This window comes from Quercus robur, chromosome 5, assembly GCF_932294415.1.
Source record: "Quercus robur chromosome 5, dhQueRobu3.1, whole genome shotgun sequence".
Classification (NCBI taxonomy): domain Eukaryota; kingdom Viridiplantae; phylum Streptophyta; class Magnoliopsida; order Fagales; family Fagaceae; genus Quercus; species Quercus robur.
This window is the reverse complement of record NC_065538.1, coordinates 59,984,438-60,001,846: the sequence shown is the minus strand read 5'-3', so window position 1 is coordinate 60,001,846 and position 17,409 is coordinate 59,984,438. Positions and strand designations below refer to the sequence as shown.

Sequence of the window (17,409 nt, the reverse complement as noted above, 5' to 3'; positions counted from 1 at the left end):
TGCATGTTATATCGATTGATAAAATATGTTTATACAGTACACGTTTGTGTGTATATATATATTCTCAAGATAGCAAGATATTTGCATCTTAACTTCATCACTCTCAAGGTAACACGTAATATTTCATGTTATAAGATATATCAAAATAGTAAAGAGGCTATATCTTCTAATTTTTCTATTTTGAGGTAAAATAAAATTCTATGAAATTTATTTTATTTGTCAATTTATGTTCATAAGAACAACAAAATACTAAATTCTCAAAATTTTTGATCCATGTGTTGCTAATTATTCACTTTTAACTTTTCAAGTATATATGTGTTAAAAATACTTAGTATTCTTTAAAAAAAAATGTGGGTTAACTCACATTGGAAAATGAGTGTGAGTTAAAGAAGTTTAAAGTTTATGTTGTGTATTTAAAAGTTAGATTATTTTGGATATACATCACTGTCAATTTCTTTAAAACTTTCTCCCCTCCTCATGTGTGTGATAAAAATATTTAGTATTTTAAAAAAAAATCAATATATACTTACAATGAGTGACACAAAAATTTCATAATTATAGGAGTGGCATATTGTGACAGTGTATAATAATATTTGTGTCAATAACAAAAATTTTAAAAATATATGATAAAAACAATTAAAAAAAAAAAAAAACATTGTTGTCAATAAGGGGTCCATTTATAAGCTTTGTAAGGGGGAAAAAATGCACCCAACATTACTCACAAACTTACGCACAAAGAGAAAGAGGGAGTACTCATTAAGAATGGCCATTTGATGTGAATTATATTACCTAAATCGTAGAAGAACCAAATGATGTGCATGAAGAAGACATACAGATTTATATAAATATTATATATATAAAGGGGATAAGTATTAATTATTAAAACGGTAGGAGTCTTAATTAATTATTGGGTGATTCGATCATTGAGCACTCACGGGTAATGTTAGAGAGCCCACACCCATTAAGTAGGACATTGGGGATCTTATCTTGCTCTCCTGTTTTGATCTCCTAGTCCTACCCAAAATATTAACACACCCATTAATTTGCTTCAAGGTACATGTGATGTGGATGCACCATCTATATATTGTCGGTGCAACTATTCCCTGCAATAAAAAAATTAAAAATTACGATGGTCCAACAAGTTCAATGCTTTAGAAATTTGGTGATTGAACAAGGCAAGCCTGCCTGCCTGCCTGCCTGCCTCGTTTCTGCTGCAATTGATTTCTTCACACTCATGATATTGATATTGACAATTAATCCTTATATCTATCTATCTATCGACTATCAGTGTGAAAAGTGATGAGAAAAGGAGAAACAGGGTTTGCAAATGTGGCTAGACGTTGCCAATCGTCATATACTGAATTTCATTCTAGATCAATCGGTATCTGTATCTATTACTATTTGTTTTACCATCTTTACTTGCTCAAATCAATCATACCCAGGAGCCTCGACCCAGACTAGGTTAATCAAATCAGGTTGTCGATTTTTATTTTCTTTTTCTTTTTTCTCATTCCTTTCATGCATCATCAATTATTGGCTGGTATTGACTCTGTGATCATATCTCTGTTTAGCGTTTCTCTTTTTCCACTGTATGGAGCTGGGAGCAAACAAGAAAAAGATAGATAAAATTCTCCTTCCAAATAAATTTAGATGAAATTTCTTCCAGCTTACATGAACTTTCAAAAAAAAAAAAAAATGATAATTATCTGCATGTAGTTTTATTTTAACAGTTTAATGAAACACGTGAATTTTCATATGAATCATTATAATTTTGGAGAAAAATCCAAAAAACACGTGAATTTTCATATGAATCATTATAATTTTGGAGAAAAAATCCAAATAAAAACATAGAGAGATATCGCCGTCTGTGGGGATCGAACCCACGACCACGTGGTTAAAAGCCACGCGCTCTACCACTGAGCTAAGACGGCTTCACTGATTGTAAGTAAACATTGTTTGTATTGTCTACGTAAAAGAACCGTGCTCAACCATACGCCATAATTCCTCTATCAGCAAATTATCAAGTGACAACTGACAACACCTAGTGAGAAAGTCTGAAACGGAACCAAAAAAAAAAAGTTGTCTATATATATCTTTAATTTGAAGTGGAAATTTTGACTCAAACGATGAAAAATGTAAAGATTTTCAACCCTCAACGTTGAAAACTCCAATTTTGAAAAGGGAGCTACCCTTGTCCCTTGATTTAGACGGTCCAAACAAAGATAGAGGATAAAACAAAAGAGGATAAAACATATTCTTCTTTAATAACGCACTAGGAGGACAAATCGAGTGGATCATTTCAGACATTCAAAAGTAACAGTAATCATTGCCATTTGCATTATGTTCAACTAACTTTTTTTTTAAAGTGTTGTATCAAAAAAAAACTTTTTTTAAAGTGGACAGAGAACTCATCAAAGATTCGGTCGGTGGTCCATATAATCTTTGTTCGATTCATTTTCATTCTCATGTTTAAAAAACTGAATCAATATGTATCTACTCTAACTACATAGGTAATATTAGGCCTGTCCACAGATCGGTCCGGGTCGGGTTTGTGCCCAACCCAGAACCGACCTGACCAAATCAGGTCTCCTAAACTTGGACCCGTCATCAACCCGCCGACGGCAACGGTTCGAGTGGTCGAATGTCAACGGTTTGCCGATCGAGTATCGATTGGTTTCAGTTTTCCAAAAATCGTCACCGGATTTCACCGAAATCTCTGGTTTTTGCTGGATCTGACCGACTCTCAAAGAGATCTTGGCGGATCTCAATGAGATTAGGCCGAATCTTGAAGAGATCTTGGCAGATCTCGAAGAGATCCAGCGAGATCTTAGTATAAAATCAGCGAAGAACAAATGTTACCATTTTTCGATGTGTTTCCCGGTCGGATCAGTTGAAAATCGATTTTTCATGCTCAAACCCATCAACCGACCCGCCGGTCTCGGGTTTTATGGGCGGAGACCCACTGCCAATCATCGCTGGCGTCGGGTCGGTCGGTTTTCAAGCCGGCATTGACCAGGTTGGGCGGGTTGGTCGAGTTTCGGGTCTGCTTGGACACCCATAGGTAATATATACTAATACTAATTAGGGCAGCACGTGCTTGCCGTGGAAAAAAAAAGTAATAATTAAGTCAATTCTAGATTTTATTTGTATCACAAAACAAATATATGAATCATTTGATTTTTAAAGTATATAAAGATTTACATTAATCAAAAGAGACATTAATTTTAAGAATTTTGATAATTATGTCATAAAAAGTTAATCTTATTCGTATAAGAATTTTGATCAACCACAAAGTTAGGGTAGCTATTTAATATATAAATATTTATTTAACTATAATAGTTTTTTAGTACCTACTTGCTAGAGACAATGGGTCCGTTTGGATTGAGCTTATTTTTGCTGAAACTGAAAACTGAAACTGAAAACACTGTAGCAAAATAATTTTTAAATATGTGAATAGTATTGTGGGACCCATTTTTAATGAAAAAGTTGCTGAAAAGTAAAATTTGTGGGTCCGTGAACAGTGCACGAATGCACTGTTCACAGTTGATTTAGTCAAAATATGCGGCTAAAGTAAAAAAAAAAAAAAAAAAAAAAAAAAAAAAAAAAAAATTCAGAAAACGCAGCTTGGATTCAGCGGAAAACGCTGAATCCAAACGGCCTCAATATATCTACTCTCTAAAAATTTCTAAGAATGATAACGAGTATCATCATCTTCTAACAATGAACAACTAAGTTTTGCTAAGAAATTTTAAATAAAATAAAAATAAAAAAAATAAAAAGATAACAAAAGGCACATGTAATCAAATTTTTCATTAGATAAATTATAAGTTTTGAAAATTTAAATCTAGAAAATCAATGCTCTTTAGATAACAAATAAAACACCTACCATCATCATTCTAACTTTCTAAGAATTTCTGTCATTTAAAACTCAAAATACGTAAATAAAATTTTTAAGATGTTAAAATTTAGCGGAAGTAATTTAAACATTACACAATAAAATATTTTAAGAATCATAAGGTTTCATTAGGGTTTAACTGAGAGAATAACAATATGACATATTTGCTCTTTTCCAAAATATTAAGGGAAAAATTGCTTGATTTTAAAGTTTAAGAAAGAATTGTAAACTACCCCAAACATAAAAGATGAAAAATGTTTTTTTCCCAAGTTTTTGTTTTTGTTTTTGTGTGTAAAACTATGTGTTTTTACTTAAAATAGTGTGTAAAGAAAAAAAAAATACAAAAAGTCAACCCAAGAAAATTGTATGTGGAATAGTGAATTTTGACTCAACAAAGTTGATTAAATCAACAAAAAAAAAAATACAACAGAATGACGCAACATTTTCATAATATCTTTATAATTTTGTTATATTTTATTTTAACTTGTAAAGAATTGACAGTTTCGCAGTTTTGAACATATTGTGACAACATCAAGATGTCTTAATATTTTTCACACAAAAAAATGTTATGTCCATGACATTTTCACAACAAATCATAAGTAGTAGGTTACTACAAGTTGTTATTGGTGGGCAAAAAAGTAATTTTATTGGTAAGTTTAAATTAAAACTAATAACAATTTACCATATTTGATTTGTTATTAAAGTATTGTGAAAATTATTGTGGATATAGCACTTCTTTTTCACAATATTTTTATTTTTAGTTGTAACTAGTTCTAGTATGATATTTTATTATTTTATTTTGACCTATGATGAATTAACACCTCAACAATTGTGAAAATATTGTGCCAATTTGTGATGTTAATATTTTATTATAATGCAAAACAACGTGAATTGGACAAACCAAAAATAATATAGCAAATATACTATAACTTTATGCATTCACACACCAAAAAAAAAAAAAAAAAAAAAAAAAAAAAAAAAACACGACCAGCAAAACAGTAAAAGTTGAACAAACTAAACTATTATAATGAAATTACTGTAACTTTTCTCATTCACTCTTTTTATATATAGAAATATACATTGCATTTACAATGTAAAATTTGTACAATTTGTACATTTTTTTTTCTTTTTTGCAAATGTATATAATATTTACTACTTTTTGTGTATATACAATGTAAGTTTACATTACAAGCATAAAGTAAACATATAAAGATCATTTAAAAGAAAAGAAAAAAAAAAAAAAAGCTCAAACCAAGTTGGTGAATTTGAAGAAATAAAAAAATAAAAATAAATAAAAAGGGAAAGAGGCAACTCACTAAACCAAAAATACTATTCATAACACTGTTTATGAGCTTATTAAATGTATATAATATTTGTTACTTTTTATATGTATACAATGTAAACTTACGTTACAAATACAAAGTAAACATTTAAAGATCTTAAAAAAATAAATAAAATAAAAACTCAAACCAAGTTGGTGAACTTAAAAAAAAAAAAAGGGGAGAAAAAAGCAAGTCACTAAACCAAAAATACTGTTCATAATACTATTCATGAGTCTATTCACTCTTCTTATATATAGAAAAAATAGTACAAATCGTTGATTAAAAAAAAAGATGAATAGTACATATTGAACAAACCAAAATTATTGTAGTTTTTACACATTCACCCAACAAGTGTTACAGCATTTTCACAAAACATTTATTTTCAGTTGTGATTGGTTACAGTTTTATATTTTATTATTTTATTTTGACTTATAAAAAATTGACACCTCAATAATTATGAAAATATTATAAAATTTGTTGTGTCAGTATAACAATATATATACGGTTTCTTATAAATATTTAAAAGACCAAAGAAAAAAAAAAAAAAGATAATTACTGTAGCTACAGTGCCACTTGAACAAACCAGAGTGACACAGTAACAACCGTTAAAAAAAAAAAAAAAAAAAAAAGGGTCAATAATCAAATGTGTACTGAAGGGGATTGCCGGCAATTTTATATAGCTAATCGATGTGACTGTGTACTACGTGAGTACATAGTTTACCACAATTAATGCATTGGAACGTCAAATGTCTCATTCATAGGAGGAAGGAACTAGCCACTACTAGCTAGCCTATTGAATTATCATTTGTTTTTTGCATACACCAATTATATTTGAGGATGATTTTTTTTTTTTTTTTCTTTGAAGGGGGTATGGTCTTGGAGATTAATGTGCCTTGCTCATTTGCAATTTGTAGATGAAAAGGAAAATATATATATATATATATATATATATTTGATATGCGTCTGGATGCAGCTTTTTACTGATTGTTTATTTGTTGAAAGTTTGTCATATCTAAAAAAGAATGAGACTTTTGTAAAAAACTTCTAAATAAACAAATAAGTTAAATAATTAAAAGAAAAGGTTGATGGCAAACAAATATATAGAGAATATTTAATCATAAAGAAAAAATTTAAAGGTATTTATAAAAGGCTAAAAAAGAAATTGAGAGATATATCAATAGGTTTGTTACACAACTCACAAATCCTGATATTTCTAATTCTAACAGAGATGTTAGAGTTCAAATCTCCTCTTTCTCATTATCTAATATATAAACAAATTTAAAAAATTTTGGTTCTTAATATCTTCAAATGAAAAAAAATTATAACAACTTGTAAACACCTCATTCTCTAAGCTTTTTTAAAAAAATATCTGAGCTATTTAAATGCTATGTTACTTGCAAAATTATTGTTTTTAAAATTTAAATGCTAACATAAATTAATTACCAAATTTTGAATTATGGGTGGGAAGTTTATTCCTTAGAGCTTAAATAGAAATGAATAATTCCTAGCGTTAAGGTGGAAGGCCAAGAATTCAAAATTCCAACAAAATATGCAAAAGCGCACTTGAGAGTTGAGACTTGAGATATTGGGTTTTTCTTTTTTTTGGGCTAAGTTTGTTTGTGCTTGCGCCGAAGATGCTGAGTTTTGGACTTGGTTGAGTCAAGATGTGGAAGATGGGCTTGAGTTCAAGTTGATAGGTAGGTTATATACTTAGTTGGGCTCTCTTGGTTAGAGTTAGGTGGGTCGCAGGCTGACTGGATTTGTAGTTGGGCTCTGTTCAGGCACAGGATTGGAGTATTGTTGGGTTTGAGTTGGACATGGTTATGGTATTATGTGACTGATGGATTTTGAGCTTAATGGGCTGAGATTGTGGGGTTCGGGCGGGTTTGGGCTTGGAAAAACATTTTCTCTTTTTTACTGTATCTCTTCTTCTATGCAAATGCAAACCCAAGGATATGTTTTGTCGCAACATTTTCTTTTAAAAAAAAAATAAGAATAAAAACAAATACTTTTTCTTTTTCTGTTCAATTTTTTTAAAGTGTTTTATTTGGTATGATGTAACTCAAAAACTATTTTTTTAACATATAAAATCAACGATAAATAACTTATTTAGCTTGAGTTCTAGTTAATTAAACTGGTAAACTCCATTGTTATTTAACAAGAGATTTAAGGTTATATAAAAAATAAAAATAAAAATAAATAAATAAAACCCACAAAAAAAAAAAAAAAAAAAACCCTTGTGTAGAAACCAAAATTTATTTTACTTGCAAATGGGTACTTTTTTAAAATGTTCAATGAAGGGACACCAAGCTGAAGGCAGAAGCACAGTTGTATTATATTGAAAATAATATAAAAACAAAGTAGAACTAGCCAAGAAGGCGGTATTGCAGTTATATAAAAAGTAATTTAAAAGCAGTAGTAAGGCGGTAGAACCAGCCAAGTAGTATATATGAAAGCAATAAAATTTAGAACCATCCAAGATGGCGATAGTAATAAGTAGTACAATAAACTAAAAACTGAAAATACTTGTTATTGAAAGTAAAATAAAACACTTACAGTAGTAGTAGTGATTACAAGATCTCAACAGTACAGGTTAACAATTACAAAGCTTATTCTAGTCCTAAATACAAGATTGTAAGGAAATAGTGGTAGTAGAAATAAAGAACTTTCTCTTAAAGAAGGCTTCTAAGGGAAGAAGTTCTAAGGAAAGAATATTCTGAAGAAAAACTTATTCCAAACTTAAGGGACAACCCCCCTTAAATAGGCAAAATTCGGAGTGAACAATGTCATGAATAATAACAGGTGAACAATAACAAGTGAAAAGTGACAAATGAATAATAAAAAGTGAATTTTTTCTCTTTTGACTCCAATCTTTAGGGAATCATACGGAGGATATGTAGAGATAATTGTTGAACTTTTGTGTCAAATAATATCAAATGAGCACCATTATTGAGAATCTTCAGAAGCATTGTATTGGTGGGAAACAAGCTTTTAGCAGTGTAATAATAATAATAATAATAATGAACCCTATAGTTTTATTTATAGGACACATTAAACCTCATAATTTTAAATGGGACACTTTAAACCCTATACTTTCATATATATATCATAAAAATTCCAATCTGGGGTACTTAAAGTGTACTATTTAAAAGTATATGGTTTAATTTGTCCCAAGTATAAAATTATAGGTAAAATAGGTTTTTACGTACTTTCTTCCTTCTTCTTTTTTCCTTGTGTATTGAGCTTAGTTCTATGTGGAGTTTTTGTTTTTATCTACTACTTAATGGAGTCATTTTCTTTTTTTTGAGCAACTTAATGGAGTCATTTAGTGGTCACAAATAGATGAATGAACTTGCAAATGTAGTGATATAGATGAAAATCACTCAATAAAAGGTGATGAAAGCAAAGCATAGTGTAGAGGCACTACAAAAAAAAGGTCCTCTGGCCACGTTTTTAAAACGCGGCTATATGTCAAAAAAACGTGGCTATAGCCTATAGCCGTGTTTTTTTAGGCCGCAGTTTCTAATGTGGCCTAAAACCCGTGACTATAGGACTAACGGTCCTATGGCCGCACCTTTTAACCACGGCCCAAGCCCAGGTCCTATAGCCCCGTTTAAAGCCGCGTGTATAACACACGTCTTCAGGTATACTAGAGCCGCATTTTAAAAATGCGGCCACAGTTAAGGAAAAAAAAAGAGTTTGCCAAAAAATTAAATACGGAGGTCCTTAGGCCGCGTTTTTAGCTCAAAAAAACGCAGCCTCAGGACCATTCTATGGCCCCGCGTATAAAATGCGAATTTAAGGTTTTTTTAAGCCCCGTTTTTATAAAATGCGGCTTCAGTCTATCTTGGGCCACGTTTTTTATAGCCACAGCTTAAAAAACGCGGCCCAAGGCCCCCGCGTTTTGTAGTGAGGGAGTGTTCACGATTCACAAAGGGAGTGAAAGAGAGAGAAAAATTGTAGCAAAAATCCAAAATAGGGAGGAGATAGGTAAGCTAATGTGGGATGTTTTTTGAGTTTCCTTCTCTATTTTGTTCCCTACCCTATTTTAGAGAGTCTACTGCCCATAACTATTCATTTATTTTTACTCCATGAAAAAGGTTACCATTATCCTCTCTACAACACGATGCGTACAAATCGAGTTGCAAATTGAGGGCAAACTCATACCCACTTAACTCATGCTTAGCCCTACTATTTCTCTTTTTCTCTCACTCTTTATCTGTCTCATGGTCTCTTTTATGTTGCACCTCTCTTGATTTGATCGCAGTTGTAATGATGAAGTGCAAGTCAGTAACTAAGAAAGAGGCACAAACGCAAGTGGCAACATGAAAGAGAGCAGCAGTTCCCCGAGGAACCATAGGTGGTAGAAAAGTCTAATGAGAGTGATGCTAATTTTATTGGAGAGCCTATACCGCATAAGGAGGCTCACCAACACTGGCCTAAGCACTACCAGGAGAAAGTGTATTGTATATGTGAATTTGGATGCAAAGTTTTGAGTTTTCTCATTTTTTGTTTATTTTCTTAAAAAAATGGTGTGTTTGTAAACTTTAGAGTTTGAGAGAGTTTTTTTTTTTTTTTTTTTTGTTATTTTTAAAATTGGGAAATAAAGACTAATAGATGTACGGTGTGTTGGTTAAGTAAGATGAGCTTAAAACTTTCGCATCAACTTGTGCAAAAATTCATGTCTATCTTAACATAAAAATATACTTTTTTCTATTTTACTAACCATTTTTCAAAAACATATACATCAAATTATCTATTTTACACTACATTTCAATATAATATAATTTCTTTATTAATTTTTTATTACTCTCTCAAATCAAATTTCTCTTTCTATGAGTAAAGAAAATATTAAAGAACTAATTTGCATACGAACAATAATCGTGTATATTATGGGAGTTTTTTGGGGTTGGTTAGACAAATTATAGGGCTTATACTATTTTAGATGGACGTTTGTGAATATCTTGCTTTTTGTGTGTCTTGAAATTAGATTTAAGTATTGTTTTTATTTGGTTACTCAAAATATTAGTGTATTTTTAAATTTGAGATTGAGTTTTTCTTTCAACCAAATGTAGATGTTTGGTGATTGGGAATGTACATGGGAAAAAAAAAAAAAAAAACAAATAGATGTACGATTTTGTCCCCAAAAAAAAAAAAGTGTATAGTGTTTTGGTTTGTATGAGGTTTAACTTTTATTATTATAATAAATAAGATAGAATTTCAACATATGACGTCTATTTTATGATGATTGTTCTTTAATTCTTTATCGTTAGGGTAAATGGAAACCCACGAGATGTGCTTATTTCTTTTTTTAGAAAAATACATTTAATAATAATAATAATAAACTTTAGTTTTATTCCTAGAGCACATTAAATCCTACACTTTTCGATGGGACACTTTAAATCCCATGCTTTTAAAAATATACCCAAAAAATTACAATATGGAGTTTAAAGTATCTTACTTGTGTGAAAGTGTGGGGTTTAGAGTATCCCAAAGCATAAAATTTAATATGTGTTCTAAATATAAAACTATGGATTTTTTTACCTATTTTTTTCCTAAAAAAATCCACTTACAGGTTTCCATAAACAATTGATGAGCAACACAAACCAATCTGAAATTTCAAGTACAAATTAATGAGTAATGCTAAGGCCATAATTTTTGCCACAACTTGCTCACGTGACAAGTCATAAGTAGTGGAGTTATGGACCCATAACTTTTACTTCAACACTCACAACTTGCCACGTGAGCAAGTTGTGACAAAAGTTGTAATCCAAAAATTTTCTCAAATCAATACCAAAACAAGATCCATGTTAAAAATTCATCAACATAAAATTACAGCCGTGGAAAATAAAACTGGCAGATTGTATTTTTGGACAAGGTCTCAACACCATTAATCAAAACATTCAGCCCAACGACTCTTATCAATTGTGGCCTAGTCGAACTGACCCACAAGGCCACAACGCTCATCTCCTCGGCTCCAACTCAACCTCTTTCACCCTAGCCACCTCAACAAGACAAAAGGGCCACCAACAAATCCTATTACCCAAGCTAATCACACTGCCACTACCCAATCTCCAATCGATCACAAAACCACAATTCTACACCACCAACCATAACCCCTTCAATTAAAAAAACCATGAGTCAATCACCGCAATCAACCAAGTTTGAGAATCCTATCACCCATCGACCTTGAGTGCGAGACCGCCAAGGAATTGAAGAAGAAATGGAGAAAAACGAAGTGGTTTGGATTGCATTAAAATCGGTTAAAGAAGCAAGAAAGAACAAATAAGCCAGTTTGCCATGGTAACATCATTTTGCCGGCTATGGCTAACTGGCAATTTGGTTTACGGAATAGTAACATCATTTTGAGGGAACCAGAAAACATCACTTTGGTGTTTTTCAAATAAATACGTTCTACGTATATTTTGAGAACATTTTTTATTTTTAAAAAAACCAAGAACACTCGATGAGTCAAAAAACAATCAAACATCAACACAGAAACAGAGACCCGAGCTGGTCAAACCCATCACGCACATTTGTGTACCATCGTTGCAGTTTAACATGTAGCTCTTTTCCCACCACTAATCAAATCTTTCATTCGTAATATAACCATTAAAAACATAGAAGTGGAAAACGAGAATATAATGAACCACAACCATAAGAATGAGGGATTTCAACTCTCCTGAAAGAAAAAATTACTATCATATGTCATAGCAAAATTATAACGAAAACAAAACAGGGATTTTGGAAACCACAAAGATAAACTCAACTCTTTGGTTTGCTAATATTCTTAAATAAAACAATACCCAAAAGAAACATTCACTGATTAGGTCTCTGACAAAATGATTCAAAAATAGACCCCGGTCTAACAATCCTGAGATCATTCCTCAACTGACCAAGTTACATAAACAAGTTGGGCCTTGATGCCTTGTAAGTGGTCTTCAGCTTCCTAGATGGTGGCCTGATCTTCTTGTACACCAAGGGGAACTTAATTTTGGAATTGTGGAATTGCTTTGAGCTCTCCCTCTTGCAAAGCTTCGCTGGGATGGTGGCAGTCTTGATAATTTGGATGCAAGGAAACCTGACCCTGTGGCGAGAAGCCATCTCAATGTACATCTGCTCCACAGCCCCATTTAGAGTGGTGTCACGGTATTCCTTGTACATATTGTGGTAACCAGTTCGACTCTGATATCGCAACCAGATACCATAGTTCTTGATCTTGGTTGGGTTCTTCTCAAAGATCTGCATAATCCCAATGATATATACTCATTAACTGCATAATTTGTCAACTAAAATCACCCATACTTTTTCTCCACAGACGTACAACCAGCAATGCTAAAAGGAGAGCAATTAAATAGGCTAAGTTACGACCTCAATAAACATAGAACATTGCCAATGCTAAAGTCCAAATAAAAATTTGTTAATGTTACACCAATTTTAGGCATGTGCAGCATGCTATTGCAGGTATTCAAATTACCTACTCCTGATTCAACAAATCTATTTTTACCCTAAGTATCGTCCAACTCTAAATTAATGGTTGCAGTAATTACAAGCTGGTGACAAAGACAGGGAGGACTACAATTAACATACAGCAATCAGTTACCTCTCTCCAACCTATCTAGCAAACATATAAGACTCAAGCAAGAGAACAGACATGGTGACTAATACACCACCAGCAACAAATCCCAAAATATTTGTCAGTTAAAATGATGAGAGAAATTTTGGGGAAACACTGGACAATGAAAACCTACAGAGTTTGCTTAACATCATTTGAAAGGGGTTTTACACCAACAAATTGACAAGATAATAGATATCATGAAAATACATCATTGAATTAATAACAATGTATCTGGAACTGAAGTTGCTTTCCATTCAAATTAAATAACCCTTAATGTCCACACAACTTTAATTTATTGGTAAACAAACTGCTCATAGAACTGTTAACAATTTAGTTGCTGAATAGAAGATGGGCCTTGATCCCGATTACAGTTTCATAATATAAATTAAAAACAAAACTTGTTGACACAGTAAACCTCAGACCTCAAACAATTCCACAGTGCATTTTCAGCATGAATAAGAACTGAATCAAAATTTCAATATGCTCAACAACCTCACAAGAAACAACCACACGCAAAAAACATTTCCTTAATAAGTTCAAAACAAAGAGAACTCAAACTACAATTAACCACAATATCATTAAAGAAACCATTTTAGAAAAAATATATATATAAAATATACATTTGACAAATTAAAAAAGTGAAATAAGACAATATACCTCATTAATAGCAAGCATTTGCCCATTGCTCTTCTTGACCTTCTTCAACTTCCTCAGAAAATACCTAATCCAAACAAACATTTAACCAAATTTTAATCCCAAAAAAGAAACACAAACCCAGATATCAAATCCAAAAACTCCAATAGATCTCCACTGAATCACTCACCAGAACTTCGACTTGGCGCGAACCTCGTTCGTGGCCCAGAGCTTCATGCGGTAAATCTTAGGGTGCTCATCGGATTCAGTGGGCAAAGCACGCCCAACAACTTGGTACTGGTGGAACTGTAACACCAAAGTCAGACAAAAACACCATTATTAACAGCCTCGAAACCTTAAAAATCCCAAACTCTATCCCCAATTTTTTATTTGTTCCAGAGAAAATGAAAATTCAAGATCCTTGTTAATAATAATAAGATCAAAAGTTTAAAGAAAAGGGGTTCTCAGTTTTCTTCCAAGATATTTCTCAGGAAACAAACAGAGAATAAATTAGAATGGAAACAACAAGCAATATTTGAAGAGCGAGAGATAGAAAGAGTTATATAAACACAACAATAGAGGATTGGCCATGGATTAGAGAGCTGAGATGCGTAGGCTTACTCTGAAAGTAACCATTTCCGATAACAAGCTGAGATCTCAGAAGCCTCTCTCTCTCTCCCTCTCGTTGTGTATGAAGAAGAAGCGGTGAAGTAGGGTTTTCTTTTGGTTATATATGAGATGGGACTGGGAGACGAAAACCCTAATTCTTAGAGAGTTTAGAGTCACTGCCACATAAGGAAAATTTAGTGACAGCCATTAGAATGTGTACACGTGTGCTGACTTTCATATGTATGAGGCCTTTTTTCTTTGGGCTGGTTTGAGGACCAGGCCCGGTTGATTAGCCCAGAAAAATAAAAATTGAAAAAATATAAAAAGTTCTGAATTACACAAACTTTTCTGATTTTCTCATCTCTTCTCTTGAAATCGACTAGCAATTTAGAAAAATGAGAATTACAATAAAAGTTCAGAATAAATATATATTTTTCCGAAGAATATTCAAAGAAAACTCTTTTTCTAGAATCCTCAATATGCTAGTTTTCTATCTTCTTATAAGGGGAAATTACATTTTGTTTTATTGTAAACTTTCACTACATTTATAATGCATCTCCAAATTATCAATTTGTCCAATTGATACCTTAATTTGAAAGAATTGTATCAACGCACTTCTTACATTTTAAATTGGATGTTAAATGAGACAAAAAAATTGGTGTAATGATTAAATATCCTCTTTTTTTTTTGAGCTTGGATTAAATATCCTCATTGGTTGCAATGAAAAACCACAATTTTAATCTTATTTAATGCTCGATTTAGACGGTAAGGGGTATATTAATACAAATCTCTTTAACTTGTGTGTCAATTGAGCAAATTAGAGCCTATTTGGGTAAACCTTTTTCGTCACTCAATTTCTGTCACTCAATTTCCATCACTCATCACTCAATTTTTCACATCCGTTTGCCTTCATCACTCAGTTTCCATCACTCACTATTTTTCACACTATTTGGAGGGCCCACGCCTGTCACAGTGCAGCTTTTTTTTTTTTCCACTAAGTTTGGTGAGTCTAGGACTAAAGAAAAAAAAAAAAGAATAGAACAGAACAGACGAACCAGTAAAAAAAAAAAAAAAAAAAAAAGGTGGTCAAAAGTTGCGGCTGTGGGTCCCTCATGTGTGTTTATTTACGAAAATGCTATTGAGTTATGAGTTATGAAAACTGAAAACAGCCTTTTGTTGTTTTCAGTTTCCATAACTCATAACTCAAAAATCAGAGAATTGAGTGATGGAAACAAAGTTATGGAAACAGAGTTATCGTTTGGCCAAATAACCTTTTTGCTATGGGTCCCACCATTTTTGAGTTATGAGTTATGGAAACTGAGAATTGAGTTACGGAAACACTTAAACCAAACAGGCTCTTAATAGTTTGGGTACATTAAAAATGAAGTGAAAGTTTTTCTCAAAAACAAAAAAAAAAAAAATGAAGTGAAAGTTTAATCTTTAAAAAAAAAAAAAATTTAAATCCATAAAAAATATCAACAATACAATAAAAACCTTTAAAATATTAATAATAAAAACTCTTTTAATTTTAAATTTCAAAATATTTAAAAAGCTGATCCCTTGGTTCAATATTTGAGTTTCCAAACCAATTTTTGCAATTTTCAACCATTCATTACATTGTCCAATTCAAACATGCACCATAATACTTAGGATAAACTACATAAATGATCCCTATCCTTTACACTATATTTCAATTTGATCTCTAACCTTTCAATTGTGTCAATTTGATCCATAACATTTTAGTATCGTGTCAACTTAGTCCCTGCCGTTATCTCATGGATCAAAAAGTTTGACGTGTCAAACAACCTAAAAAAAAAATTGGCAAAACTATAACGTTGGTCCCTCAAGTTTACCTTATGTGCGCAATTGGTCCCTCAAGTTTGAAATGAGCACAATTGATCCCGCAAGTTTTAAAACTGAGTTGTATTAGTCATTTTATTAACTGCCGTTAGTAGTGTTGCTTACGTGGCTAATGGAACAATGATTTGTTATTTATTTTACTGATGTGGCATTTCTTTTATTAAAAAATTCCAAAATGCGAAGTTGGATCAAAGAAAAAGCTAAAGCAAAGCAAAAAGCTTGCAAAACAAAGCAATGGCTCTTTGGTATCAAACTCCTCCTCCTCCTACATTGAATCGTATCTCACCCACTCTCAAACTTAACTCATTACGCTACACCTGCAGCTACAACCTGTCTATTCCGAATTCCAGACCCACCCACATACCCGAACTTGAACCCGAACCCATATTCGCCTCCGTCAAAACCTTCGTTCTTGCCACCGTGGCTAACCTTGGCCACGGCTTCGACTTCCTCAGCTACGCCGTTGACGGTCTCGGAGACTTCATCTCCCTCTCCATCGACTTATCCGTCCACCCCGGCAAGATCTCCATCACAAAAATATCTGGCAACGCCGCCGGAAAAATTAGCCGCGATCCTCTGTCCAATTCCGTCGGAATCGCCACGATGGCACGATCAAGGTTATGAAAATGCTCGAAATCTGACTGGTGGGACTTCCTCTCTCTCTAGAAAAAGGCTTGCCTTTAGCCAAGCCCAGAACCAGTGCCTCCACCATCGGTATTAAAAACCAGAAATCCTTGGAGGCCAGTGTAGTTGTCGGCAAGCTTTCTGATATGGTCCAAGCACTGATCAACAATCTACTTGCCAACTAAGGCGGGTCAACCTGGTAAGAATGCGAAGTTGAGTTAGGATGTTCATTTTGCATTCGCTTGCAAATTTCCAGCCGAATGGGGTTCATGTGAAGGATGGTGGCGGTGGGATTAGAGTGGCAGATTCAGAAACTTCTCTTTTTGTGGATAAACGACGGATCAGAGATTTGGTACGGAGGAAATTGTTTTGTTTTAGATGCTGTAATTAAAATGGCCCAAAAAAAGAAAAATGAAAAACATTGACAAGTGTGAAATGCTTAATAGAATAATGGCCACGGGCAAAGTTGTTGGCAACGTGTAATTTTTTTTTTAATAATTTTTTAATAAAATAAATGCCACATCATTAAAATAAATGACAAATCATTGTTCCGTTAACCACATAAGCAATACTACTAACAGCAGTTAATAAAATGACTAATACAACTCAGTTTTAAAACTTGAGAGACCAATTGTGCTCACTTCAAACTTGAGGGACCAATTACGCACATAGGATAAACTTGAGGGACCAATGTTATAGTTTCGCCTAAAAAATTCATGGGTAAATTATAAAGTTAGTCTCTATCCTTTACACCAAATGTTAATTTGGTCCTTAACCTTTTAATTGTGTCACTTTAGTCCCTAACATTTTTAATGTTGTGTTAATTTAATCCCTGTCGTTATCCCTTT

The 17,409-nt window shown here is 32.6% G+C and overlaps 2 protein-coding genes and 1 non-coding gene across 3 annotated transcripts; 1 reads left to right on the top strand and 2 right to left on the bottom strand.

The window, feature by feature from the left end:
- Positions 1 to 1,859: 1,859 nt before the first annotated feature.
- TRNAK-UUU (transfer RNA lysine (anticodon UUU)) lies at positions 1,860 to 1,931 on the bottom strand. Its single transcript has one exon. It is a non-coding gene; the product is annotated as a tRNA-Lys (tRNA).
- A 9,969-nt stretch (positions 1,932 to 11,900) lies between these two features.
- LOC126726504 (60S ribosomal protein L18a-like) lies at positions 11,901 to 14,251 on the bottom strand. Its single transcript, XM_050431773.1, has 4 exons — positions 14,090 to 14,251; positions 13,659 to 13,774; positions 13,493 to 13,556; positions 11,901 to 12,459 (listed from the first exon to the last, which is right to left on the bottom strand). The coding sequence occupies exons 1-4, from the start codon at positions 14,102 to 14,104 to the stop codon at positions 12,118 to 12,120; spliced, it is 537 nt and encodes a 178-aa protein (XP_050287730.1). The 5' UTR covers positions 14,105 to 14,251; the 3' UTR covers positions 11,901 to 12,117.
- Positions 14,252 to 16,171: 1,920 nt separating this feature from the next.
- On the top strand, positions 16,172 to 16,561 carry LOC126728464 (homoserine kinase-like). The gene has a single exon (XM_050434278.1). The coding sequence runs from the start codon at positions 16,172 to 16,174 to the stop codon at positions 16,559 to 16,561; it is 390 nt and encodes a 129-aa protein (XP_050290235.1).
- The last annotated feature ends 848 nt before the right edge of the window (positions 16,562 to 17,409 follow it).